At 36.7% G+C, this 26,309-nt stretch overlaps 1 protein-coding gene across 1 annotated transcript in view; it reads left to right on the top strand.

Moving 5' to 3' along the window:
- The first annotated feature begins 717 nt into the window (after positions 1–717).
- Positions 718–26,309, top strand: part of MIPOL1 (mirror-image polydactyly 1) — a 166,234-nt gene continuing 140,642 nt past the window's right edge. The window contains exons 1-6 of the mRNA XM_009280687.1: positions 718–764; positions 1,309–1,443; positions 2,719–2,798; positions 19,676–19,862; positions 22,609–22,744; positions 23,731–23,836. Coding sequence (XP_009278962.1) covers positions 1,439–1,443; positions 2,719–2,798; positions 19,676–19,862; positions 22,609–22,744; positions 23,731–23,836 — 514 coding nt within the window. The 5' untranslated portion in view covers positions 718–764; positions 1,309–1,438. The remainder of the gene's footprint in view (positions 765–1,308; positions 1,444–2,718; positions 2,799–19,675; positions 19,863–22,608; positions 22,745–23,730; positions 23,837–26,309) is intronic.

The following is a 26,309-nucleotide window of genomic DNA, read 5'->3' on the forward strand; positions in this document are numbered from 1 at the left end:
CAGATTGAATAAATAGGTAGTGAGTAAGGAAATTAGTATTTAAAATTAACTCCAGATTTTGGGTTACAGTTTCATTTTGCATTTTCCCTTTTGTCTCGGTCTGCCAGTATACTTTATTTTAATCTCCAGCTTTAATTTCTTTTGATTAATAATTTGACAGATTGATTATTAACAGATTGTCTTCAAATGAAAGTAAAGAACAGCTTTTTAATAATTGTATTTAATTTTTCTGATGATTCCTTCTGGGAAAATCTTCATGGCCGGCTTCTGATTATTGTTGATGCGGCGAAGTTTAACACTGTTTGAATAATGATGATTCAATAAGTTTTGGTTCTAAAAATACCTTATGTTCAAAGTACCTACTGTAAAGGTACATCTTGAATGTTATGTAAGTGTTGTGCATAAGTTAGATACCTGTTGCAGCGTTTGTGTTCAGAACAACTGATTTACATACTTAGTGTATGGAATATTTTGTCGTTCTATTTACTAACATTTTTATTTCTAGTAATAGGGAAAGTATACTGCAAACCCTAGGGAGCCCCAAAAGGTCTTTCTGTTTGACTTTGATCGATAGGTTGCCTTAATCTGATATCAACAATATTTTTATTTTCTGTATGTGTAAACCAGAAAATTCCTATTAATTAGCAGGACATATTTCACCTATGAAGACAAAGTCTGTAAAATGAGCCTCTTGACTTCTGTCTCCAGTTATTCCCAGCTATAGTCTATTATTTCCAGGAGAGGGCAGCATTTTCCTATATCAGGTACACGAAAGCACATGCCCTGCTTAGACTGTCAATGTTTCTTGTAATTACTCCCAGTATATTTGTTGCTTGCTTATGAATTAACTTGCATTTATGGAACTAAATCATTCCAATCATTTAATTACACCTGAGGAGCTGAACTATAATTGCTTGCTTCCAACTAGGATCTGATATGGCTTGAGCAGTATTAATTTGGTGTTTACTTTTCTGAGTGCTAAAAGCATTAAAATGATTGTGCAATGGGATTACATTTTACTAATTGCTGGCATTCATTAGCTGGGTAAATGGCGAGGAAGAATGACTGTATATTGTGGAGGGATAAAATTATGGTTTTAAATAGTATATTACTAGGCGCATTAAGGCCCTAAGACATGTTTTAAAATACTCCAGAGGTTATTAAATACCGTATTTTCTTCATGTCTTGCTATATGAATATCTTATTAAAATACTGCAATTATTATGAACCTTTTTGTGCAATATGTAGGGAAATGGCTTCATTGACAGAAACCTATTTCTTGATATTAATAACCTTCTATATTTTCAGCTAATCCAAAAGTAAATGAGGAACTTAGGAAAAGATTGCCAACTCCAAATCAACACAGTTACACAGAATTGAAAAAGAAGCGTACAGCTTCATTTGAGGGACTCCTGTAAGGAACTCAGTGTTCTGCGATATGAGGTGAAGTTGTTATTTTTTGTTAAGACCTAAGCACATCAAATCATACACATTTTTTTTTCTCGTGCACATTTATAGTTAACAACAAATATGAGCTAAATATGTATTTCTTGAATGCTTAATGTAAGTGTTAGTGTTGAGTCTTAAGTGTTTGCACAATTATTTTACTTTTTTATAATCTCAAAAATAAAAATGAAAACATCTGCCTTTTTGCTGTTGTGTAGGAAAAGAATGTCTTCTGCTGCTTTATTAGTTAGAACATATGTCTTGGTATAATATGCTCGAATTTTAAAATGTGTACTTAATTTTTTTTTTTTTAACTCTTACATTTATCAGTACAATGACAACTCTCTGGGTATTTTCATGATCCAGCCACTGCCTCTTCAAGGCTTATGTTGTATCTTTTTAATAAATGTAGAAAAAACATAGGAGAGAAAACATACAAAATAAGCACAACTACATAGTTAAAGATGAAAAACTGTCCTTTGTACAACACATTTTAAAAGAGGTGCTTGAGTGAATAATAAAATTTGTGGTAAGCTTACTATATTAGCAAGATTACGAATTTATTTAGATTTCCTTGAGATATAGAATATAGTTGAATTTTTAACATATAAGAGAGCATATATTTTAATACTCAGAATGTTAGCTGATAAGCATAACATTTTACTGTAGGTCTTATTTTTGAGTATTGAGGGTTGTTTCTTGAAGATCTTTGATTATATGAAATACTGCAACTGTGTAATTAACTGTAGAGTCTGAGGCAATATGTATGCAAATATTAGGATGGATTATGTAGCTGTTTAGAAAAGCGTGCAAATTCAGGGTTGGAGTGGTCATGGGCCACTTTACCTGTATTTTATCCAGGAAATTTAAGCAGGAGAAAGAATGTTGTAAAGTGAAGCACATACCACCATCCGTAATAATTACCAAAGTGAGCAGTCTCATTGCCTCTAGCGGGACCACTGAGCGTGATTTGGGCTGTGCTCAGTAGCATGTACTTCCAAGACCAGACTCTAGAACAAGAAGAGAAACTAATAAATTTTTCAACATGCAATAGAAAGCTGAACCAAACCATTATAAAAATTAGATGTGTGAAGAAAAAATATTTTACTGAGAAATATAATTTAGCACTGACTGTTAAAGTACACAGGCTTTATTGTCCTGTTATAAATATTTTTGTATCATTTGTCTTGTAAATTTTCTGTCAAATGACGGCAAAGTATAGGTGTGTTATATTGTTTCAAGTTTATTTATCTAGAGTTTGCTTTATTTTAGTTCTAAAATTGTCAAGGGAAAACTGGACTCAGTGCCAGATCAAACAAGTTCAGAAGAACAAATGGAGAACTGGTCAAAAGGTAAGGACTTTTAAGATATTAATAAGGAACCTCAGGTGTTGTACCAGTGCTAGGCAGTGACTGGAATGTATTTGTTCTTGCCGATATATGACTGACTTTGGAAGAAAAAAAAAACCCACAGCCACACACTGCCTCTTAAAAATATTTGGGGTAACAGGAGAGCAGCTACAGGAATGTAAATCATCAGCTTTATTTTTATTTTCTGGGTTATTGAAAATGTTTATGTATAACTTTGAGAAGTCTTATTTAAATTCTTAGTCTGTACATTGCACTTTACTTTCCAACCTTTTTTCCTTAATGGGTTAACAACAAATCTGAAGTTTGTCTTAAAGTAACTTTCTTGGCTATTCACGCCTGGCTAGAGTATGATTAAGCCATCTACTAATATTAACGAGTTTCTAATTATTACCTCAACCGAATATAGACAGTAAGGTAGGCTTGGAGGTAGAGGGAGCCTTGGTTAATTTGGAACTTCCATGGTTCATGGAGTTTTCATCTTCATCAGGATGGAAGGATCTTTTTGTATTTGGATGACCAAAATTTTGCTCTCGGATACATTCTTCTATGTTTCATAGCATAAACTTAAAAAAAAAAAAAAAAGAAAGAAAGAAAGGAAAAAAAGAAGCACTGAGTTTGAGAGCACATAACTGACTGACTGACTTTACAGCAGAGAATTGTCGGAAAGTGGCTTGTGACTAGATAATAATGTGTAGATTGAAGAAAGGGAAAGACACCGGAAGCAGACCTTCAGTACATCATAAAAGGGTGGATTTTTTTCCAGTGGCTATGTGTAGATTAAAAAAAAAAATGGAATAGGTGTGTCAACTTCAAAGATGCCTCCTGTATCAGAGCCTGATAGCATCTTGTGTATTTCCTTTTTTTGAATTTTATACTATGTATTCTTTCTCAAAAGATAATAAATGTCAAGTTTCTCATGAGGGGTCTGGTGTTTAGAAGAAAGAAGAAATACTCCGTCTTGGAGATGATGCATTTCTTACATATGTAAAGGAATTTCTATCTATATTATTGTGTAAAATAAACTACTTGTAGATCCCTTTTAATTCATGGAATTTTGAGCTATTACTGAGTGAAGTTAAAAATGGTTTTGAATCATATACTCTGAAAACAAAAATAGTCATGGTGGAGTAACTTAGTGGAGAATTGTATTCTGACAACTTATACTTTAAATATGTAATGGCTTAATGAGATTTAGTATTTTTAGACCTTTAGGGGTCAGCATACCCTAAGAATGGTTCAAAAGGTTAACCTTTCCAAAGTAGACAAGTGGATACCATAAACCGATTCTCTGTGAAGTATTTTCTGTCTAATTGCAAGAAATGGCGTTCTGCTGCTGCTCACAGGTACTTTAAAAACTGGGTAGTTACTGAGTTTCATGTGCATTATTTTTCTGACGCATTAAGTTAATATTTTGTGCTGTTTAGAAAGCTATTTCTTCCAAGCTAACACTTAACGTATTTGTGTATCCAATAGAAGTTGTTATATAGACAAAAGTAAAATTGATAGACTTTTTTTAGATCAATCATTAATAAGTCACGTAATTCTTTATGCTTTTTCTCCTAGGGAAGTTAAAAAAAGGGATTATGGGTAAATCTTATGTCATCATACTAGTTTGGATGAGGAATTTTTTTTTCTTAGAATTTTATTTAGGTATTAACAATTAAATTATGTTTTGGTTATTAACAATTAAATTACATTTTCGTATCATAAAGATAATAGATAAATTACAGCAACATAATGTTCAATATGTACCCTTGGTAGACATTCTGGTGCATTTTCTCATTGAACTACTTAAAGCAACTTTTAATCTTCTGTTTAAATGTCTGTGTTGACGTGTGCACCATTTTGTGTTCCACTTGCTTTGTCATCTGTGATATCTTTCCTTTTTGCGGCTGGTACTGTACTGTATCTAGTTGTTCCTTGCTTGTAACTTGGAAGTTTAAAATCTGTTTTTAGGATAACCCTTTAATGTTTTATTCAAATATTATTTTTTTAATAACATACCAAAATATTGGAGATTAAATTATTTGTCAAAAAACAAGGATGGTAAAGCACATCTGAGATTAAATTCAGCTGACTAGATGAAAATTCAGTCAAGCAATGAGAATTTTAAAAAAACAGCAAAAATGTTAGGTGCAGAGAAGTAGTAGGTTTATGGCGGGGGGGGGGGGGGGGGGGTGGGTAACCTGTTAATAGATGTTATAAAATAAAATACTTGAAAGAAAGGTAGGGTTTAAGAAGAGTATTTCTGAAGTGTTTGATAGTTGAGATTTTCTTTTTAACTTTCCGTGTCGTTTGGAATATAACATGCCTGTCTGGATTGAAGACATTTGTCTGTCTCTGTTCTGGTATATCAGGAAGAGTTAAAGGTCTATGTGCAAGGCTTATTATTTTGGGTATCTAATTTAAATGTACTGTTTATCTCTACAGCACCTAGTTTTTAACAGGAGGATAGTGACTTTTTTAATGTCTCTCTAAGAATACTTGAGAGAATGTATCAGACCAGGCAGCAGACCAGTGAAGACTGTGTAATTTCCAAATGAAAAATATTCAGGATCCAAGCTAGAAAGCCTACGATGGTAGTCCATTATAAAAATAAATTTATATTGGCAAATAGGTGCATGTCTTTGAATTGCAGTGACGGGGGTGGGAGGGAAGCACACTGCACCTGTGTAGAGTTGTTACTTTAGCAGGGTTTACATGCATGATGAAAACTGCCCAAAGACTAATACTGTGAAAACACAAGACGGAACCTTAAATTGGGTGCTTTTCATACTTACATATACATTCAGGACTTGATATGTCAATTTTCCAAAGAGTTAGCAGGATAGGAAAGTGGTGAGTGTGCAAACAGTGGAGTTAAATTTGTGTCTCATTTGACTCGTATCATACTGTGTTTGAATGGGTGCAGCTATACTTGTTCTGTATTATATAGTCTTTCACTGTTGATGTTTTTGCTTGTGTCATATTTCTGAGCATCTACGATTTTTAAGGACAGGGCAGAAATTAGGCGAAGTCTTAGAATATCAGGTACTGTTTGGTCTGTTTTGACAACAAAATTATAATTTTGCTGACTCCAAAATGAAAATCATTGTGTAATTATTGTTTGGAATTCCCTAAAACAAGGTAATAGGTTGATTATTTTAATAGCAAAGTGCTTTGCTTCCTTAAAAGGTGGTTATTATATTTTTCAAGCATAGTAACAAATATATTTCTAAAACACTATTTAAAGCACATACTGAAATGTAAGTCAATGAACCAATTTCACCTGTAAGAATTTGATGTCAACTCTTAGTTATGATCCATATAGACACTTTCACTGTAACTTGTTATCCTTCAAAAGAATGTTTGTGCTGCTTGTAAATACTTCAGAATTGCATGTCTGGAAACTGTAGTTCAGAGGAGACTCTAGCTTTAAAGAAATGTGATAATGTAGATTGGAACAGAACTGCAGAATAAGCTTGTGCAGGGAAATTTGAAAAGTAAGTGTTTTATCTGGCGGTGAGCTGTTGTTTTCCAGTCTTGCTCCCTTCAGGAAGAATAGAAGAGAAAACAGATATGCAAACCTAATGAACAAGTTATGTATATACAGCTGCTCAGACACAAGTGCATGTGATAAGCTTACGTGTAGACAATTGTCTTAATTGCATTGTGTGTTTGTGCATGCATTGGTCTTGCATGAATGTATGGTGCTTACTGTCAAGAATCTGGCCACAGCTTTCCTTGTATTGTCATGGTCATGACATGTATATGCCAGTGTATTGCTTACAAAACTGTTTTTTAGTTCTTTTGCTGTGTCGTGAATAATATTCGGGAAATAAAACCTCTCTAGAAATATTTTTGCATTTATTTACTCCCATTTATAAATTCCATTGTCAGCCATCCCTTTTGCATTCATGGTAATTGAGGCAATGTACAGTCATGCATAGGTTAAGTAAAATGAATCATCTTTTTTTGCTAACTTCCTAGAAATGAAACTCCTGTTCCTCACCATGTATTTGTAGACTATCTTATTAGAAGTAGTAAGTTTTTCTAGTTGTGTAATGATTTTAATGTACTTTTTTGTGGGTTTGGTTTTGTAATAGTAATTACAAGGACTTTTTGTCTGGAATTACTATTGTGTGACTTTAACACACACACTAACACACATATACACACACAAAGATGAAGGGGTAAAGAAAGCTGTGAGAGTAATGTGGTGGTGTAAAGATTTTTCATCTGGCACTAGTTGTGTCAAAAAGCAACTAATTGTGAAGGTGCTGCTTCCCCTTTCTCCAGAATACATCCATTACAGCTATAAACACTCTAAAGGAAATCTGAAGCCCTTCTTCGAAGGCTGTAGTAGAGGCAGAATAAACCATACTTTTCATATCGAAGTCTGTTTCTTTTACATGCCTCAACAGGAGATACTGTGAGACTGTTCTTCCTCTCCTTCCCTCTTTTAGCAATAAGGAATGCTGTTTACCTGGGAAAGAAAGAAGACCTGGATATTGCATGGGTGTGTATGCAGAAGAATCTACGTGATATGCAGAGAGGCAGAGTCCTCTTCACGCACGTGGCTCAATTGATTAGTGTCTTCCATGTGTGCTGTGCTTTCAGCATCGAACTTGCTGTGTGCTAGCTGTCAGAGATCCCTTTGCAAAGTGGCAAGGGTAGTTACAGGTTTCTCTGCACAGTATAGGAGGCAGAAGAGAGGTTGAGAGAATGATCTTGCATGAGTCAACCATAGGAAGAGTGGCTAGTAACTGAGCAACACTAAGTATGGAAAATGAAGAAAACATCTTGCATGGAAAAAGAGGGAATAGTGTGCCGTGACTAAAAAGATGAAAAGGAGCTAATGAAAACTGAAAAATCATCAAATACTGTCTGGTCTTTCATGTAAATATAATCACTCTTTCATGTGTATAAATTCTCATGTCTCCTTTTTCCATCCCATTTCTTTCCTTGTACATTTTGAATGGTTAAATACAATGCATTTCTGGCCAGGCTGCATGCAGAAAGACTCCTCATCAGAAGCACAATTAAGTATCTGGTATCTGCCTGACTCATTGGAGTGTGGTGAATATGATTTCGTTAGACCCTTCACAGTACACTGAAAATGTGTAGTGCCTTATCTGCACCGAGTATTGCAAGCACTAAAGATGGAGAGAATGCACACCTTGAAGTATTGCACTTTGAATCGCTTAAGTGTTTAAAGTGTGAGTGCAGCTAACTTCAGAATGCCTTGAAATGTGCTTCAGGGAGAGCAGCACTTATTACCATAGTAATTTTTATGTAGTGCTTTGGAAGGAGCTTTAGAAGACCTAGCACAAGTGCAAGAGGAACTTGGTTATTTTCTTCCTTAGAAACCTTCACTGCTTCTAGTTTAATAACAACTAGAATGAAGCTTAAGTTCAGAGCAAAAACGTAACAAAAAAATTCATTACAAAAAGGTTCTCCAGGGAATGCATTGGAGACTCTTATCTGAGAGTTCACCTGCATCTTTAGTAGACCATTTACTCAGAGTAAAGGGTGCGTGGGCAAGGTGTCTTACTGGCACTTTATGCAGAGTGACCTTTCTTTTATGTCGGACACTTAAAATGACAATGTTTTTCTTCACTTCTAAAGCTGTAGTTTTCTGGGATTTTGTTTAGAACTCTAATTCAGCAAAGCCTTAGTTGTTTGTTTGCGGTAGGGGAGGTTGAGTACATTTGGATAAGAGAATTTTCACTATAATTAATGGGCATCAGGAAACATGACCCTGCCTAGATAAAAGGGAGTTCTGGATCATTAAGATTTAGATAATGAAAGGGGTTATACGTGAAAAGCAATTGTCTGGTATGACAATAGCAAAAGAAAAATGGGATGGGAGCGTTTACTTTGTTTTTAGCTGGTTTAGAAAACATAAACACAGCATGCTTAGTAAAACTCTAGCAGACACTATGTTTGGAAATTATGTAATAACTCCATATAGGCTGTAATGATATCCTGAAACCCTGTATTTAAACTAACCTGAATTACAATGAGAGATAAACAGAATATTTACCCATCCCTTATGAGCTGCTGCTGATATGTAAATTTATTCTTCTACTTTGCACAAATATACTTTTGAGCTACTGCTTAAACACTTCAAGGTCCTTAGCCAAACAGTTTTAATGATGCCTCCAATATTATGAAAGTGTGACATTTGATGAATGCCTCGTATAGTTGTGATATCGGGGAAAGTGTAAACAAAAAACGCACATCAAGTCATCGTGCAACACCTAGATAATTTATAATTTTACTGTTTATATCCATCTTGACATTTTTTATCTGCCAAAGGCAGGTTTCATTTGGAATCTTAATCTGAGATTTATTTGGTGGATCTGGAAATCATAGCTAGAGTTCCCACAGGAAATGGTCCATCTACCAACAGATTAAATGGCAGTCCTGCAGTTGTTAAGGGAGCTCTGCATTTAACACACATGCATACTCATTCAGTCAGCACTGTGGAGAAAAATTAAAGTAGTAACCCAGGTTTAGGAACAATGTAGCTAAAAAGTCCCATATTTGCTGAATGACAAAGGGTTATATAGCAGCATTTCATTTTATTATTCGTGCTTGAATTTCTTGTTTGCTTTGTTGAGTCTGCTGACGAATACTAATAAATGCCTGCAACAATCCAGACGAGAGATGCCTGGCAACAAAGCTATGCGGTGGACCTCCCTGATCTTCTCCAGTTCACAACCTGACCTTTTGAAAAATTGGCTGGGCTAAGCTGCAGAATTTGGGTGTAATGGTTATTGTTAACTCCAGCTTTAGGATTTATTAATTTGTGTGATCAAGACTTACCTATACTTCAAAGTTTCAAAAGACCAAACACAATCATCCATCCATTAGAACTAACATTGTGTTTCAGTGAATCCCACTTAGTATCTGCCTAGAGATTCTGCTGTTTTGATGCATTCGGAATATAAAAATGCTTTTTCAAGTGTGAGACCAATCCAATGAAAATCTGGTGTCTTCTCAGAGACTAATATTTTAAAATAACAATGTGTTAATGAATTGCAAACGGAGAGTGGAATGCCAAAGGAAATGTCTGATATTTACACATTAATAAATGCATCACGATTAACTGCAGTGAATACCGAAATAATGATTGGCTGCATATTTTAAAGACTTAGAAGTGTTTTTTCTATTTTAAATATTCACTGGTTTGTACACAATTGCTGTTTAGATGCAAAATAGGAGGGCAAAAGACTTAGTGAGAGAGACAGGCAAGGGAAACATCATTACTAAAATAATCAGAATCCTCGGAGAATTGTAAAAAATTGCCTTTGCCAGAATAACTCCAACTGTTCTTAATCTCCTTCTCGATTTATTTCTTTATGAAGGGTGTTGCCAGGGTTCCACACAAGTACAGGTGAATAAAGAAGCATTCAAAGTAACACAGATGTCCCCCTGCTTAAATTGCTAACACAGAATGAATTCACTGTTCTCTTTAGATTCCTTTAAGGAATAAAAAAATGAACCATTAAACTTCTGAGTTTTGTCTGTATTTTAGCAGACAAAATATTTTCAAGCCTCTTTTTTTGTGTGTGTGTATGTGTCATGGGATATAGAGCAAACAAAGACATGAATGTAAAATATAACTTAGGTGTGAATAAAGAAGCATTCAAAGTAACACAGATGTCCCCCTGCTTAAATTGCTAACACAGAATGAATTCACTGTTCTCTTTAGATTCCTTTAAGGAATAAAAAAATGAACCATTAAACTTCTGAGTTTTGTCTGTATTTTAGCAGACAAAATATTTTCAAGCCTCTTTTTTTGTGTGTGTGTATGTGTCATGGGATATAGAGCAAACAAAGACATTAATGCAAAATATAACTTAGGTTATTCTTACTTCATTTGAAGAAAACTTTCTCAATAAAGTTCCAGTAAGAATATGTTGTTCTCTTTGATCGTGATTTTGGACAACTTAAATGCTTAGCTGTAGCCGGAGATTGAGCATTTGAATTGCATTGTTCTGTTAACCTGACTGACTTCTAAAACAGTTTTAATTGTTCGGAAGTTTTCTGTATTAGAACGATAGTCAATGTAAAAAAAAAAAAAATTATTTCATTTCTTCTTCCTACTACTGAAATTACACGAAGTTTGTATATACTGTACACTGCACGTCTGTCTTCTAATATAGAAATACTGTAGTCTGTCATGTGAATGAAAATTACCATCATAAAAGAGTGTGGAAGGATAGCAATCTAGTTACCTGAAATTTCTCTTAATTTTTTGATTGTGTAAATGTTACTTTATCATTCATGAGTAAAAATGGTATTTTTTTCTTGAAGTCCAATTGAAATGAGTTGCTAAAGCCTCTCTGACAGAAGAGAGAAGAATTTGAGGTCTCTGAGGAGGAAACAGGAGCAGGAAGGGCTGCTAGTGAGGTAGCACAGGCTCCCAAGATACAGCATGGATAGAGTGCCTTGGACTTCTGCAGTTTTACTTCTGCCATGGCTTGCTCAGTGACCTCGATCCAGTTACTTCATTATTGTGTGCCTCAATCTTGATGGCTTTAAAATGACTGTCACAGTGCTTATGCATCCCTTATAAAATATCTGTGAGAGTTTCCAGAAAACATTGTTTTCAAGGCTTATTTCAGTGAACCTCTGTCATTTGTTTCTTAAAATAAGAGCAGATATCCTAGCTCAGTGTAAAATCCGTGACCTTTCTGAGTAAGAGTTACTTAAAAGTAAGTTGATAGTCCTCATTCTTCTGAGTTGACCCATGGTGCTCTCAGCAGGACCCACAGTTATGTATCGTTGGGGCACTGAGTGTACAATGCATCTACGTGGTGATTTCCTCTTCGTTACTGCCAAGGGCTTGGCTGGTTATGTGCAGCATTTTGGCTGGGCAGAGCACTGAGAAATAAAAGGAATTAGCTTTGTATTACAAAACTACTCTGAGCTCAGTCTTCACTTGTTATCAGGTTCCTGTGACTGCCATTCTGCTGTGCTGCAGAAGTGATTTAGTGAGATCTTAGAGTCCTACTGAATAATCATCTTAAAGTTTGCCCAGTTTTCTTTAAACATTATAAAAAGTGTGTCATGAAGGGACAACCATTTGCTGTTAGCTGCAGGTTATTGGTTCTCAGTGTACTACACTGCACTGAAGGGGCCTAAATAATTGCTAAAATAAGTAAATCTGTAGTAAGTCCAAAGATGAGTAAAGCTGCACTTTTTCTTGTTTATTTGTTTTGGAGAAAATGTGTATTGACCTTGTACTTTTTGTACGGAGCTTTTTTAATTATTTTCCAGAAACAGGAATTACTTTCTTCTTCAAAATGAAGTGCAGCATCTTTTCTTGGGATTAACTCTGAAATCTTGTTTGCAGATTGTGGGAAAGATAAAATAGTGAGGAAAAAGTCGAAAATAATGAACACCCTTTGAGATATGCATGTAAATCATGTATGTTGCATCTGTGTCAACTCAAATACAAATGAAAAAGGAAATAACAGGCATTCTGAAAATGCATAAAACCTAAACCAACTCTTTTCTTTCCACTTATGCCAGGCAATGGGATCAGATTTCTTCCAGCAGCATTATTTTCTTTCTTTGCATATTTATGCCTATAAAATCCTTTAATTTTGGTTTCCCATTCATTTTCAGGATTTATGCATTTTAATCATTCAGTAAGGGGTGAACTGTTGAGCAATCTTTCACAGTCATTCTGTCTGGTAGAAGTTCCAGTAGTTATACAGCTGAGTGAATGAATGTTTGTCTTTGACAAAAAGGCTGGCTCATCATTTTCAGCTCATGAAGGAATATTTGGCCATAGTACTAATTTCATTTGCATAGCTTGAAAAGTTAGTGGCTATCAGGTTCAAGTTTTCCGTTAGACTTAAATATTTAATTTCTATTTATTTATTATATATATATAAGAATTCAAGTCCAGTGGCATTAAATGTTATGAACTTAAGACAATTCCATAATCCATTTTTCACATGAAGCTATTAGAAATTGCTTTTTATTAATGCAGCAACTGTCTTGTTCTAACAGCTTGTTAGAACACTTGCAGGTGTGCGTGTGTTGTCATACACACATGCCCAAAAATTATCTTTTCAGAAATGTTTGTAATATTGTTAATGTACAAAAAATCTAGATAATTTGAAAGTCAATAATAAAGCATAGCAATTAGTCTAGTGAAAATAGAAAGAAGGTGAAGTTCTTGAGTACTGCTCTTAAACTTGACAGTTATTGCAGTGAGTTGAGGTAGATGTGTGGTTTGCAGGTAGGGACAAGAGCAAGTATTTTTAAACTGTAGTAAGTGTGTCCTTTTATTCCAGTGGGAATAGGTTAGTTTGGTATAGGGGTGGGGTGGCTCTTTGCTTTGATAGTTTTGTTGAATAGTGAATATTCCCTCTTGGTGTTTGAAATTCAAAGTTTTTGGTATTGTACAAATGGAAAAAAACCCCGCAGAAATTGAAGCTGCGTTGTTGTTTAGACTGAGGAAAAAAAATACATGATTAACAGTAAATTAGAGTTGGTCAATCACTGAATTTTTGGGGCCTTTTAGTAACTGAGGTTGCAGTTAGTTCCTCAAATGTAGCACAATGTTTTGTTCTGCATTTTTTCCAAATGTTTTTAATCTGACAGTGTCACGTAGGAAGAGTAAGCTACTGAGTGTGCGGTCAGCTTTGCTCACCCTCCCAGAGTGTGTATGTTTCATTCTCTTCCTTCCTGGTTTTGCTCTTTTTCCTATTCTGCCTCTTATTGCCATCCCTCTAGGGGTTCATTCATGCAGTCTTTTGCAGGCAGATGAGGACATGCTTTGTCTGTGCTACAGACCAGCTTAAAACAAATACTAGGAAGCTATAGGTAGCAAGCAGTAAGTACTATTACACTCGAAGCTGGTTTGGAGCACCAACAAGGGCTTCCGATGTCCCCATAATCATCTGCAGGCAGATGTGTAGCCAGCCGTGTATTTTGCAGTGCTGTGTGCGTGTTCCATTGGGTTTTGTTTGTTTTCCTTTATTGTTACTCCTCAGAGATCCCCTGCAAACCTCGGAGCTGATCAGCACGGTTTGGCATGTTGGGGTGCTGAAAGACTGCAAACAGGGGGAAGGAGGTGCCCATCCAGCTTCTGCTGGATGACGGGACTGCTGAATATGCTGAGTGGTGCACAAGGGAAGCTACTGTCTCCTTAGCCTTCTAGGTGAATCTGCACCTTCTGTGCACTTACATCTTCAACACTTCTTTCCATATTATAAGTGTCGGTACAGGATTCTCTAATGCTGTGCTTTCCCTGATCTCGGTGCCAATCCCCCACTTTTAAGAAGAAGCTATGAGAAATAGTGGCTGCCTGCAAAATGTGTTAGGTTCAATGTTTTTACCTGACTTTTTAACTGCTCCCAGCGTAACAACATTAAATTCTGTTCTGCCTTTACTATTTCAAGCCATGACAGCATTATCTGCCCCTTACATCCTTCACAATCAATTGCCAGCTTTAATTCTAGTGTCTTTATATTCCTTCTTCCTAACATTTGCCTTTCTTTCCCTCAATGTGAACGAGCTCTTCATTGAAGATAAATACATACAGAAGATCAGCTGTTCAGCTTCTCCCTATAGTGAAATATTAATCTGGGCTACTGAACTTGTTCTATTTTATATGGAAAATAAGTTGTTTAGTATACTCAAGAACCAGAATCAATGGTGGTGATACCACTTAATGAAATCTGCAGCATTTTTTCCAAAGCTTGCAAGGCTGTTTTACCCTTTCTCTGATGTTCCTTGTGCAGCCTGATTATTGCAAATGCTACTTACTCCCCAGTGTGTGTCTGCAGCATTGGTAATTAGTGCACAATACAATTTGCAGGAGGAATGAGGAAAAGCACTGAAGTGCATTGATTAATATTGCTACTTAGTTTAACAGCAAGACAAGAAGCTACCGTGTACCAAGGCCTAAATTACTTGGGGTGGGGGTCATGGGCTATATGGAGAATAAAGTATTTTTAAAAATAAAAAAATCGCTATGCCCATTGATCTGACAGTGTTCAAAATGTCTTCCCCAAAGCATTATACTGACAGATTTAGCATGTTGACCAAAAAAATGCATTACAGCTTTATTAAACAAGTAAAAACCTCTAACCTTAATGCCCTTGGGCAGAGTGCTTCCAATTGTGAGTGGAAGAGGCTGCCATCATCTTCTCTCTTACAAAGCCAGTAGGGAAAAAAAACAGATCCTCTGTGTTTCGCCTGACGTTTCCAGGAATGCCACTTACAGGCTTGCTGTGATGCTGCTTAGTCTTACCCATGTGCTTGAGGGAATTGAATCTGGATGAAAAGGTGTGCTGCAAATCTAAGTTGCTTAAAGAAGCAGCGTTAGCATTAATAAATGCCAACACAGGTCTAGTTCCATTCTAAATTCTTTTTTTTCCGGCTGCTGTAACTTAGAGTTGAAGGCATAAAAATCCATATCTTGACATGGCCTAAGGATTTAGCCTGAAGATTGGCTGCTAATGCAGATGTTTACTTCATCATGCAGACATGTTTACTTCATTCTGTTTTTAAAAAAAAATTAAAAAAATCTATCTACTGACTTGACCTGTCATCTAGAGAGCTTTGCTGCTTGTTGGGAGCTCATATTCAGGATGTTACAGAGAGGCTGCTGAGGCTCATCTGACCCTCTGTTACCCCCTGCTGCTTTTCCACGTAGGCACAAGTGATACTGTTGGGGTATTACGTGTATTACCTGGGAAGTATTACGTGTGACTATATGGCTCTGGGGGTGATGGTCAAGGGCGTGGGGATCCAGGTGGTGTGATCCTTGATCCTGCCAGTAAGAGGGAAGGGCATGGAGGAGAATTGGGTAAAGTAGATGAGGCCTTCTTCAGACAACTGGAAGAAGCCTCATGTTCACAGGTCCTGGTCCTTATGGGTGACTACAACAATGCTGATAATCTGCTGAAGGGAAAACAGCAGAGCACAAGTGATCTAGGAGATTCCTGGAGTCCACTGATGACAACTTCCTGACACAAATGATTGAGGTGCCAACAAGGAGAGGTGCTCTGCTGGACCGGATACTTACAAACAAGGAAGAACTGGTTGTGGATGTCGAAGTCAGGTGCAGCCTTGGCTGCAGTTACCACGGGGTGGTGGAGTTCAGGATCCTGAGAGGAGGGAGCAGGACAAAAAGCAGGACCTCAGCTGTGGACTTCAGGAGAATAGACTTTGGCCTCCTCAGAGATCTGCTTGGAAGAATCCCATGGAATACAGTACTGGAGAGAAGAGGGATCCAAGAGAGCTGGTTGATATTCAAGGATCACCTCATCCAAGCTCAAAAATGGTCTATCCTGGCAAGCAGGAAGTCAAGCATGGATCAAGCAGGATGTTGTTTTCCTTGATTTTGATAAGGCTTTGGACTCTGTGTCCCATAACATCCTAATAGAGAAACAAAGTATGGGTTAAATAAGTAAACAGTGAGGTTGACTGAAAACTGGCTGAATGTCTGCGCCCAGAGGGTGGTGATCAGTTGCACAAAGTCCAGCAGGAGGCAAGTCACTAGTGGTGTACTCCCAGAGCCAAAATTGATCCAATCCTGTTCAATGGCTTCATTAATGATCTGGATGATGGAGCAGAGTATACCCTCAGCAAGTTTGCTGATGAGACAAAACTGTGAGGAGTAGTTGATACAACAGAGGGTTATGCTGCTATTCAGAGGGACCTTGACAAGCTGGAGAATTGGGCAGAGAGGAACCTCATGAAGTTCAGAAACAGGAAATGTGAAGCCCTGCACCTGGGCAGGAATAATCCCATGTAACTGTACATGCTGAGTGCCAACTGGCTAGAAAGCTGCTCTGGAGAAAGGGATTGGAATCCTAATGGACAGCAAATTGAGCATAAACCAGCAATGCGCCCTCATGGCAAGGATGGCCAACAGCATCCTGAGCTGCATTAGGGAGAGCTTTGCCAGTAGATGGAGGGAGGTGATCTGTCCTCTCTGCTCAGCACTGGTGAGGTCACATCCAGAGTGTCAAGTCCAGTTCTGAGCTCCCTAGTACAAGAAAGAGATGGACTTACTGGAGCGAGTCCAGCAAAGAGCCACAAAGGGACTGGAGGGTCTTATGTATGTGGAGAGGCTGAGAACAAGCCTCGAGAATGGAAGGCTTGGGGGAGTGGATCTTATCAATATGAATAATACCTGGTGGGAGGGAATGAAGAAGAAGCAGCCAGAATTTTTTCGGTAGTACCCATTGACAGGACAAGAGTCAATGAGCACAAATTAAAACACATGAAATTCCATCTTAATAGAAGGAAACAATTTTTTACTATGAGGGTTATCAAACACTGGCACAGGCTGCCCAGAGAGGTTGTCGAGTCTCTGCTTGTGTAGCTATTCAAAAGCCATCTGGACATAGTCCTGGGCAACCTGCTCTAGGTGACCCTGCTTGAACAGGGGGGCTGGACTAGATGATCTCCAGTGGTCCCTTCCAACTGCAACGATTCTGTGAACTCTTTTTAAAGTCCTGGCACTAAAAGCAGCAAATTCGAAAAACAGGAACTGTGAAAAGAAGAAAAGCCTGCTCAGTTGATCACTCTCATGCTAAAGGGGTAGGATCCCTTTTTTGATTTGTCCCAGTGTAACTGTGGTAGCTAATGTCATCTAATCTTCCTAGCGTTCTGGACTGAGAATTTTTTTTTTCTCCAACTCTTTCATATAGTGTGGGCCAAAGGAGAGTGCAGTAATGCTAAACAAGGAACAAAGTTTCATGGCAATACAGTCACTGGTTATTGCAACAGATACGTTGTGCTTGAATTCTTCCACAGAATGCAACACACTTCACCTGAGGCACTTCAAATATATATGGCTTATAGAAAATGTTGATGCCCTAGAGAAGAAGGGGAGGAAAAGTTGTTATGGCAAGTGAAGCATTGCACTTCCCCTTCAGTGTGTGAGAGCATAATTTGCAACTATATATGTACAGGTCAGTGCATCTGAAATGCGGGAAGTGGACAGGATGATGTTTGATACGCAATTCTTTATAATAGAAGTCAAATGGGAAACACATCTCAGCCAAGTGTATGCCTCCCTATAAAAAGCTTTGCAAGTATTGAAATTCAGACTAGGTTAGTTTTCAGATAGTACTAACTAGAGAGCATTCAGAATTTTGCCCTTATATGTTGCCACTCCTAAGTTGGGGCAGGTTCTTAGAGTATACATAATAAATTGTTTAATGCCCGTTTCTTTAAAGATCCTTGCTACTTACTGTAAGGAGGAGCAAGAGGTTGAATCCAGTTTTAAAATGTAGCAGCACTTAAAAGGAAATCTCTGCTCAAAAACCTGCAGGATTTTGAGCCAGTGAACAACAGTGTACATTTGCTCAAAGAATCCAGGTGGCTGTGGGCTGTGTTAAATTTCTGCATTAGCTGTGAAATGATCTGAGGAACACATTTCAATCACAGTACTGAAAGTAGTGCTAGGTTATACCTGTTAACAAATGTCTTATCAAGTTATGGTCCCCACATGTTTATTACTGCTCAGAAACAAAGATTCTGATACGCTGTTGACTGTTGTTCCTCTAGTACAAAAATCAGTGGTTATAATTTAGAGGAATGGTGAGAGTGGATTCAAGTGGATCTGTGCTGAAGTAGATAGGAAGAATACAGATGAGTGGTGGGTACAATAACTTTTTCCTCAAGGTAGTGACACAAAGCTTTGTATGGGAACTTGTTAAACTGACTCCAGCCAATCCACAAGTCATCTCTCTGTGCCCTCGGCGTGTTTCCCATGTCATTGGCTATGTCTTTCCTTCTTCAAGGAAAGAGGAATCTATTGCAACAGATTTTAGAGACACTCTTCAGTATTTTTGACTTGGAATCTGTGCTTTTGTGTCTTCATGCAGCATGACACCTTGATACTGATCGATGTGTATTTTTGGGCTATTTGTAGGTGATTGCAACAGTATAGACAGTTTCTTATTATTTTTGAGGAGGAAGTAATAAGTTGGATCAAAGAGTGTATACCATGTAATTTATCCAAAATGTTTGGAAACACTAACTTTATTAAATGAACAAAAGCTCCCGTGTTTGTTCTCTACTAATCTAAATGAAAGAATGAAGAATATGTGCACTTTTTTCCATTTGCAGCTTTTTTAGGCTTCTTCCTCCTCATTTTTTAATATAGTTCTATAATTAAAACTTACTTGTTCTTACTTTATGAAAGAACATTCATGGTATGTAGATCTTTCTTTCATTTAAATACCTTGATATCAGAAATATGTCCTAAAAACATCTAGTAGCCAAGCTTAAGAGAACTATCACACTCAACATTTAATCAGATAATTTTTCCCTTTGGCACAATTTGTGCTTTGCATTCTTCAAGTTCTTTAGTTGTATGAGCCTGTACCTTACACTCTCCAGGGGTGAATAATGGGGCCTTAAATTTGTTGTTGCTTGCTGATACTCCTTTTGTAGCCAAAATGGATTTGAAAAAGACCTCAATATAAGTAAGAGTCTAGTTCACAACCTGCAAATTTACCTGTCTACAGCAGAAATTCATCATGGCTCACTAGGGTAGAGCTGATTTTTATGAAAGATAGGTAGATAATTTCCTAGGGTCAGCATTATTTTAAGCAGTCATTTAAGGGCAAGAGGGATTAGGAAATGGTGATGAATTTTTCAGGTTTCCATGAGAAAAATCCAGTAAATAGGTCGTAACTCCTACATCCATGCTCTAGGTGACACAGCTTTCGTTCCTTAGTGGGATGAGGAACCTGTGAATCTGAAACTAGAGTACTTTCTCCTTTCTGCTACAAGTAAGATTATAGCAAGCCATTTTCAAATAAGAAATCTCAAGTTTTGCTTTTTTCTCCAAATGAAAAAATGTGTTTGCTTCTATTTCCAATTAGAAACACACATCCTGGAACAGAAAACAGAAGATTTTTGTGTTGAGTTTCAGTTTCATCAGAATTCTCAAAAAAACCCAGAATTTTTCATCCAGGCAGAAGCTGAAGCACAAAATCTTTCAGATTTGTCAGTAACCAGTCAAAGAAGAGGAGCTCCAAATGATTTTAATTCCAGTCCTGAAGAATCAAGGTAAAAACAAATATCCCTATATACAGTTTTTCTAGATTCAAATTATAGACAATATACATATGGATTTTTGGATAAAGATAGGGAAGTTTACTTCCTAACTGAGAATCAGTAAGTCAGCTTTTTACTTAGACTCACCATATCTGCCCTTCTTTGCTTGTGGAATGGAGCATTTCATCACTGTGTTCTCTAGCACTGATAGAAAATACGATCATGGCAATGGCTTATGTGACTCACTGTGGGTATTTCAATGATTGTGATCTCTCCAGAGAATTTTAAAAATGCATACTGAACAGAATTAGAAAAGATGATCTAAAAGTCTAGTAGTATCTGTGGCTTTATACAGCAAGCACAGCATACCCTAAGTATGATGAGTGAGTAGGAAGCAGGAATGAAGCAGGGTGGAAGTGAGTAGGAAGCAGGAATAAAGCAGGGTGAAGTCCAGATGAAGTTGGAAGAGTAAAGATGAGGAGCTGTAATACCTTGTAGACAGTCTGTGACAGGAATCTGGAGAAGGGCAAATATGGTTGAAAAGTGTAGTACAAACTCTGAAGATTTTATTCTGTCATTAATTTTGGTCATTTATTGTCATTAATTTCCATATTGAGCTATGGCCCTCTGTTGCAGTCTTAAGAAACATATACACCCGTGCTATATGTGATGTAATATATGAAGGTCTACACAACTGACTAGGGAACATGCTACCAGTTTTGAGCAACTTAGGCATTCTGAAGCCCAAGTCTTACTGAGAGTGACAGAGTTGCTTTTGAAAATGGGATCAAGGCTGCAGAGCCCTATGATGTACTTTTGAAAAATATACTCTTAATTCTTCACTTGTCTGGCAGATTCTACACCTGGTTTTGTTATCTTTAGCATGATCTAGTGGTGACCCATTGGGCCAAAACCGGTCCATAGTACTTTTCCATCTGGCTTGTTGCCTTTTTTTGCATTAGGGCCTGAGATATGCCGTTAGGGCAATGCATCCTGCACTAAAAGCCAAATATAATCCTGAGTGCTTAAGTACAGCCAGCACAGAGTCAGCCAAAGATTGTTGCTCCTACCCTTCACCAGTGCCACGTGCACTGGCAGTCAGGTTGGTCTTGAACACTGAGATTAACCTCCCACAGCAGTCAGCATGTTGAACCATCTCATCTGCAAATATATTGCATGTAGGATCCTAAAGCTATAAGCCAAAACCTCATTGTGGTAGATACTATATAAACTGCACAAAATCTGTCCTTCCCCAAATAGATTGCAATTAGAATATAAGATGAGAAAATATCTTCATATAGAATGACCCAGCAAATGTTGAGTCAGTGTTGATTTGCATTGTAGATTATGGTCTTCGTGTACCATCAATGTGACTTGTCAAGTTTTCTTTTAGACATCAGGAAGAAAACACTTGAGGGATTGAAAGATGAGGAGGAGGTATATTCAAACTTGTTCATGGGAAGCATCTCCTGAACATGGAAGATGCACAAAAAAAGCTTGAGGTTTGCAATGTCTGGGCAATAGTATCCAGAAGCATCCACTTGCAGTCCGAAACAGTACTAAATGAAATTTGCTAGACAGAGCAAAGGATCTTGAAAGTGAAGACAAGCAGTTTAAGCACTCTTCCACCCCATATATACACTATATACACTATATTACACTAAGTAAGTACTTTTTTGATGTGAATCTCCTTGCTGTCTACATTTTATGTGCTTTAGGTTGCACCATAGTTTGTCTGCAGAGTATGGATCTTAACTTTCTTCTTAAAGAACCATACAGAAAATAAATCCAATGGAAGCAGGTGAAGAAAGGGGTAACTGAGTGCAAACAACTGTCTACCGAAGAGAATGACTCTTTGGAGCAGCAGATAGCTTTCCTTTTCTTTCTAGGATGTGAATTACACATAATGAAAGTAATGTATACAGTAGAAATAGGAATTCAGGAGGTATAGCTTTTGTCTGGCTGCTTCTTATGACTCATTGGCTATGAAGCCTATAAACAGAAAACGCTTAAGGGAAGCGAATGTTAAAAATATTTGCTAATACCCCTTCTAATCCATTCATCTACTGATTTTGCTGCCATCTTACAAGTGAGATCTGAGTTATCTGTGAGTATCAACGGATAGCCAAGGAGTTTTATAGAAATCTTACCTTGAGACAGAATTTTTGTGGCCATTGAATCTTGTCTAATTTTCCCCTGTCTATGGCTAAACAAGTTATCTTAAAACTCTGTGAGTGCTATACAGTGTGGAATTCCTGTTGTCAGTTATAATATTTAGAATAACACCTTCATTTTACAGATTTCTGCAAGATGAGCGCCTAGATCTTGTCTTCTGGATATTTTCATTTCACTTCATGTATAATTGTCCATGCTACCACAGAATTTGGTTTCTTTTAGCCTAAGCATCAATTTTATCCCCAAATGTTCATTCCTTTGTCGCTCCGTGTTAGGCACAGGTTTTTAATATTTGGTTCCCTTAAGCGTTTTCTGTTTATAGGCTTCATAGCCAATTTATATTCATCTGTTTTATGCCTTAGTACTGTAGTATATTTATTTACTATTCCAGATTTACAGATTTTTTTCAGAATTACAGATTTAAGAAGTGAGAGAAGGACATCCCTTTTACTAGCTATTTAATACATTTGTAATGGTTAACAAATTTTGATAATTTATTTCTGTGTATTTTGTTTCAGGGGGAGGGGGTGAGAAACTGGGTTTGCATTATTTTTCTTTCTTTTTTTTTCCCTTCTAAACACAGCACCGTAGAAAGACAGGCTAACAGGATGCTCCCTGAATTTACATCCTCATGGAAGGGTGCTGCAGATTTAGCTGGAAAAACAGAAACTGCATTCCTTTTAAAAGAATTGGACACTCTGAGGGCCAAAAATAAAAAGGTACAATTGAGATATTCAGATCACAGTATTTGCTCTTTTATGGTTGTCTTACAAAACATACATTTTAAACTGTTCCTAATTTAGTTTTGTTATTTATTTTAGTGCACCAATCAATAGCTTTCTTGTAATTTTGGATTCTTAGTATCTGTTTAACAACTGCTTCTCTGGAATTAAAAAAATCTTTCATCCTACCCTTTGACCTTTTTAATGAGTGACATAGGTTCTTGCATCATGGATGAAAACCAAGGAGGACTAAAACCAAGGCCAGGATTTCATTAATAGAATCTGGAGCTCATGCTTCTGTACATGTGGTCCAGACAAAGAATGTGCCCTGATACCTCCTCTTTGTTGAGGGGAAGAAAATTCCATCCTACTTGCACACTGCATTGCTTCTAGCATTAGTAGTGGTTGAATGCGCCTAAACAACAGAGAAGTCTATATATAGTCTTTCCATGAAGTATCATTGAATATTCAATGGCAAGCTCAGATATCTGCCAAGAACAGATATAGTGCATTTCCAGTGAAAAGAAAGGCCTCAACATGTGAAAGAATATCAGTTTTCTATCTGGCGATGCTCATGAAAAATTACGTATTTACACCACAGTCTCTTCAGGCTGTGATGTCAGTACTCTTGGTAGGAAATAGGCTATTCATGCAGGCACCACCTGCATTATAATTCCATGTAATTCTGAACTTCTCTAGCGAGGACCACAACTGGTAATACCTGAAGAAGAGAATTCCAAATAAAAATAAGGGCACACACATTGCTCCTTGTCTTGCAGAGCAAGATAGGGCAGATGATAAAAAAGATATCTTTAACATTTGTCCTTGAAATAAATAAATATAATTAATTTAAATTCTGTTGTATTGCTTAGTGTTTGTATTTTGGGGGTAAGAAACTATTATTTAAAATTTTGTTGTGGTTACAAGAGCTGGTTGACTGTTTCAGCTAGATAAGAATCTTACTGTCCATTTGTTCAATTCAGTTTCAAGATAAGCTGTCTGAAAAGGACAAGGAGCTGAAGACAATAAAACTGGACTTAGAACTGCAAGAGAGAGCTACAGAAGCTAAGATTGCAGAAAAGATTGCAGGTACAGTAGGCAAGCGTTTAACAGATGGCTGTATGGCTCATACAGTACCTGCGGTTGCTATATGACGTGGCCTAGTGAATGTTAGCTTTATTTGCTAAAGGAGGGAAGATTTGACTTTTTTTTTTATGTGTGGCTGTTTAGAGTTGCTTAGAAAATAGGTGGCTTTAACATCCTGGTACTGGTATTAGCAGGAGCTTTACCTGTATTCACACTGATTTGGGCATTAAATGCATTGTTAACACCATGTCAATCCAATCACAAAAAGGTTGTTTGTTTTGTTGGAAGGTCCTGAACAAACAAGGGGAAATAATGATTACCAGTGCCTCTACCTTTCAACCAGCAGTTCAAATACCACTTATTGTTTTAGCTTGTTCAGAGCAATACTACCCCCTCCCCGTGTATGGAGATAGTCGCACATTCACCTCAACTAGAGGCCTGTACTTTTCTTGAAAAATCTGTTCTTTTGGTAGTTAATGAGTTTTTGTCTGATGATGGTATGTCTCCAGTGAATGAAGTTTATACAAATTCCCAAAATGAAAGTTTTTTAAGTTTATAGTTGAAAGTGAATGCATGGTTATATTTGTTGTTAATTGTTCTTTGGGTGGGCATACAAGAATGGAGACAGTTTGTGTTCTATGATTTTGGAAATTTCTAAAGTAATGAAGCTGAGTATTTTTATTATTGAAAAGTGACTGTGTGTACAGTGTACCCAGTGGATGAAAAATACACTGAGGTTTTTCTCCAGGTGTTTCAAAGAAATTAATGGGAGTGCTTTTATAAATTCATCGTATCATTTGTTCATAAATAAAGCGTGAGCTAGGTAAAATTCCATCCTCATAGACCACACACGCTTCATATAGTATTAATAGTACTAATACCTGTCCCCAAAATATTAGTACTGAAGGGAGGAGTAACTGTCTTCAGGAAAATGGAGCAGAAAATAAATTCTCCAGCTGAAAAAACAGATGGCTGACTTTCCACTTAATGTCAAACTCCTGAGAATACAGTATGCTGTGTATACTATAGATGGAAGAGAGAGGTCCTAGATTTTCTGTGGTAGAGGAAGGGAAAAGCAAATCTAATCTACATATTAGGAAACAAATTGAAATACAGGCATAATTTTATTCTTATTTCATTTTACATAAACTGCTTGTTTTATTTTCAGAAGAAAAAAGATCCACACTAGGTATCATAGCTATATCCAGCAGCCGAAAGCTAATGCAAATTGTTTGGGTTGAATCCCAAGTTTTGTGTTTGTTCCTGGACATTTGCACAGTGTTCTACTTCTGTACCTATAATAGCGAAATATTCTCTTTGATAGAGGTGTTCATTGCTCATTAAAACCTGGAAAGAAATGTATGTTGAAAGGTGTGTCAAAAACATGTTTAGTTTCATTTTTATGGATACAGTTGAAATGCTTGTTAGTAAATTGTTTTTTCCTACATTACTGTTTAAACTTTCTAATTATGTCCTAAGCATAATATTCTCTTCAAAACAGTATGGCATGAATATGGATATCATAATTAACATAGTTATTCCATTTTAAAAGGAAGAATAGGCCAAATTTTAATGAGAGCTACAACGTGTAATAAGGATGACCTTTAAAACAATACCTTTTTTTCTCCTTTTACGAGTTCAGGAAGTATAAAATCCTTTAAATGCCGAGAGAGGGAACAAGAGGCTCCTTACTACTTAAGCTGTTTGCAAAAAGGAAGCATCATTAATATTTCATGGATTTTTTGCTTCCTGTCTTACAGTTCTAAGAATGTTACCAAGTTTGGATAAATGTTTTGAAAACTAGAATGATGTGAACCAAACTGAATTTGTGGAGGTCTATGTGTCTCTCTCTCGTAAAAGCCTTGGGGAGACTTCTAATGGACAAGCAGAATCTAATAAAGAAGACTCAGTGTGTTTAAGGGAAAACTTTTTCCCCTTGTGTTAAGTCCTTTGAGGAAAGGAGAACACGTGCTGCTGTGATTTCATGTTGCTAGTTAATGTTTAATTACTGCAGTGTATAACACATGGTAGAGTGAATCTTGTAAATATGGGTGTTTGCATTTTTATTATTACTTAGTACTGACTTTATGATAAGAAAATGACTCCACAAAATTATATTGTAAAAAACATCAGAAAGGTACACCATAAAAATGTTATCTACTTTGAGGAATATTACAATTCTATTTTAAAATGTAACCCTCTAATTGATGGGTTTTACCTAAAAAAGTCCCGTGGAAAGGACAGAAAAGCTGAAGACAAATGCCATTTTAAAATAAAGCTACAACAGTCTTCAGAAACAAATAACCCAAAGCTTGTCACTTTTATGATTTTTACTTTGTTCAGAGGAAGAAGTGAAGAGGAAAAGTGTAAATTTGTGAAATGCTTCATGAGAGAATAAGAAAAAGTAGAGTTAAAGCAGAAGATACGCATGGTGGAAGAGAATGTTTAATACTGTTTGCAGTAAATAACTTATTTT

The sequence above is a fragment of the Aptenodytes forsteri genome, unplaced genomic scaffold (genome assembly GCF_000699145.1).
Source record: "Aptenodytes forsteri isolate BGI_AS27 unplaced genomic scaffold, ASM69914v1 Scaffold193, whole genome shotgun sequence".
Taxonomy (NCBI): Eukaryota; Metazoa; Chordata; class Aves; order Sphenisciformes; family Spheniscidae; genus Aptenodytes; species Aptenodytes forsteri.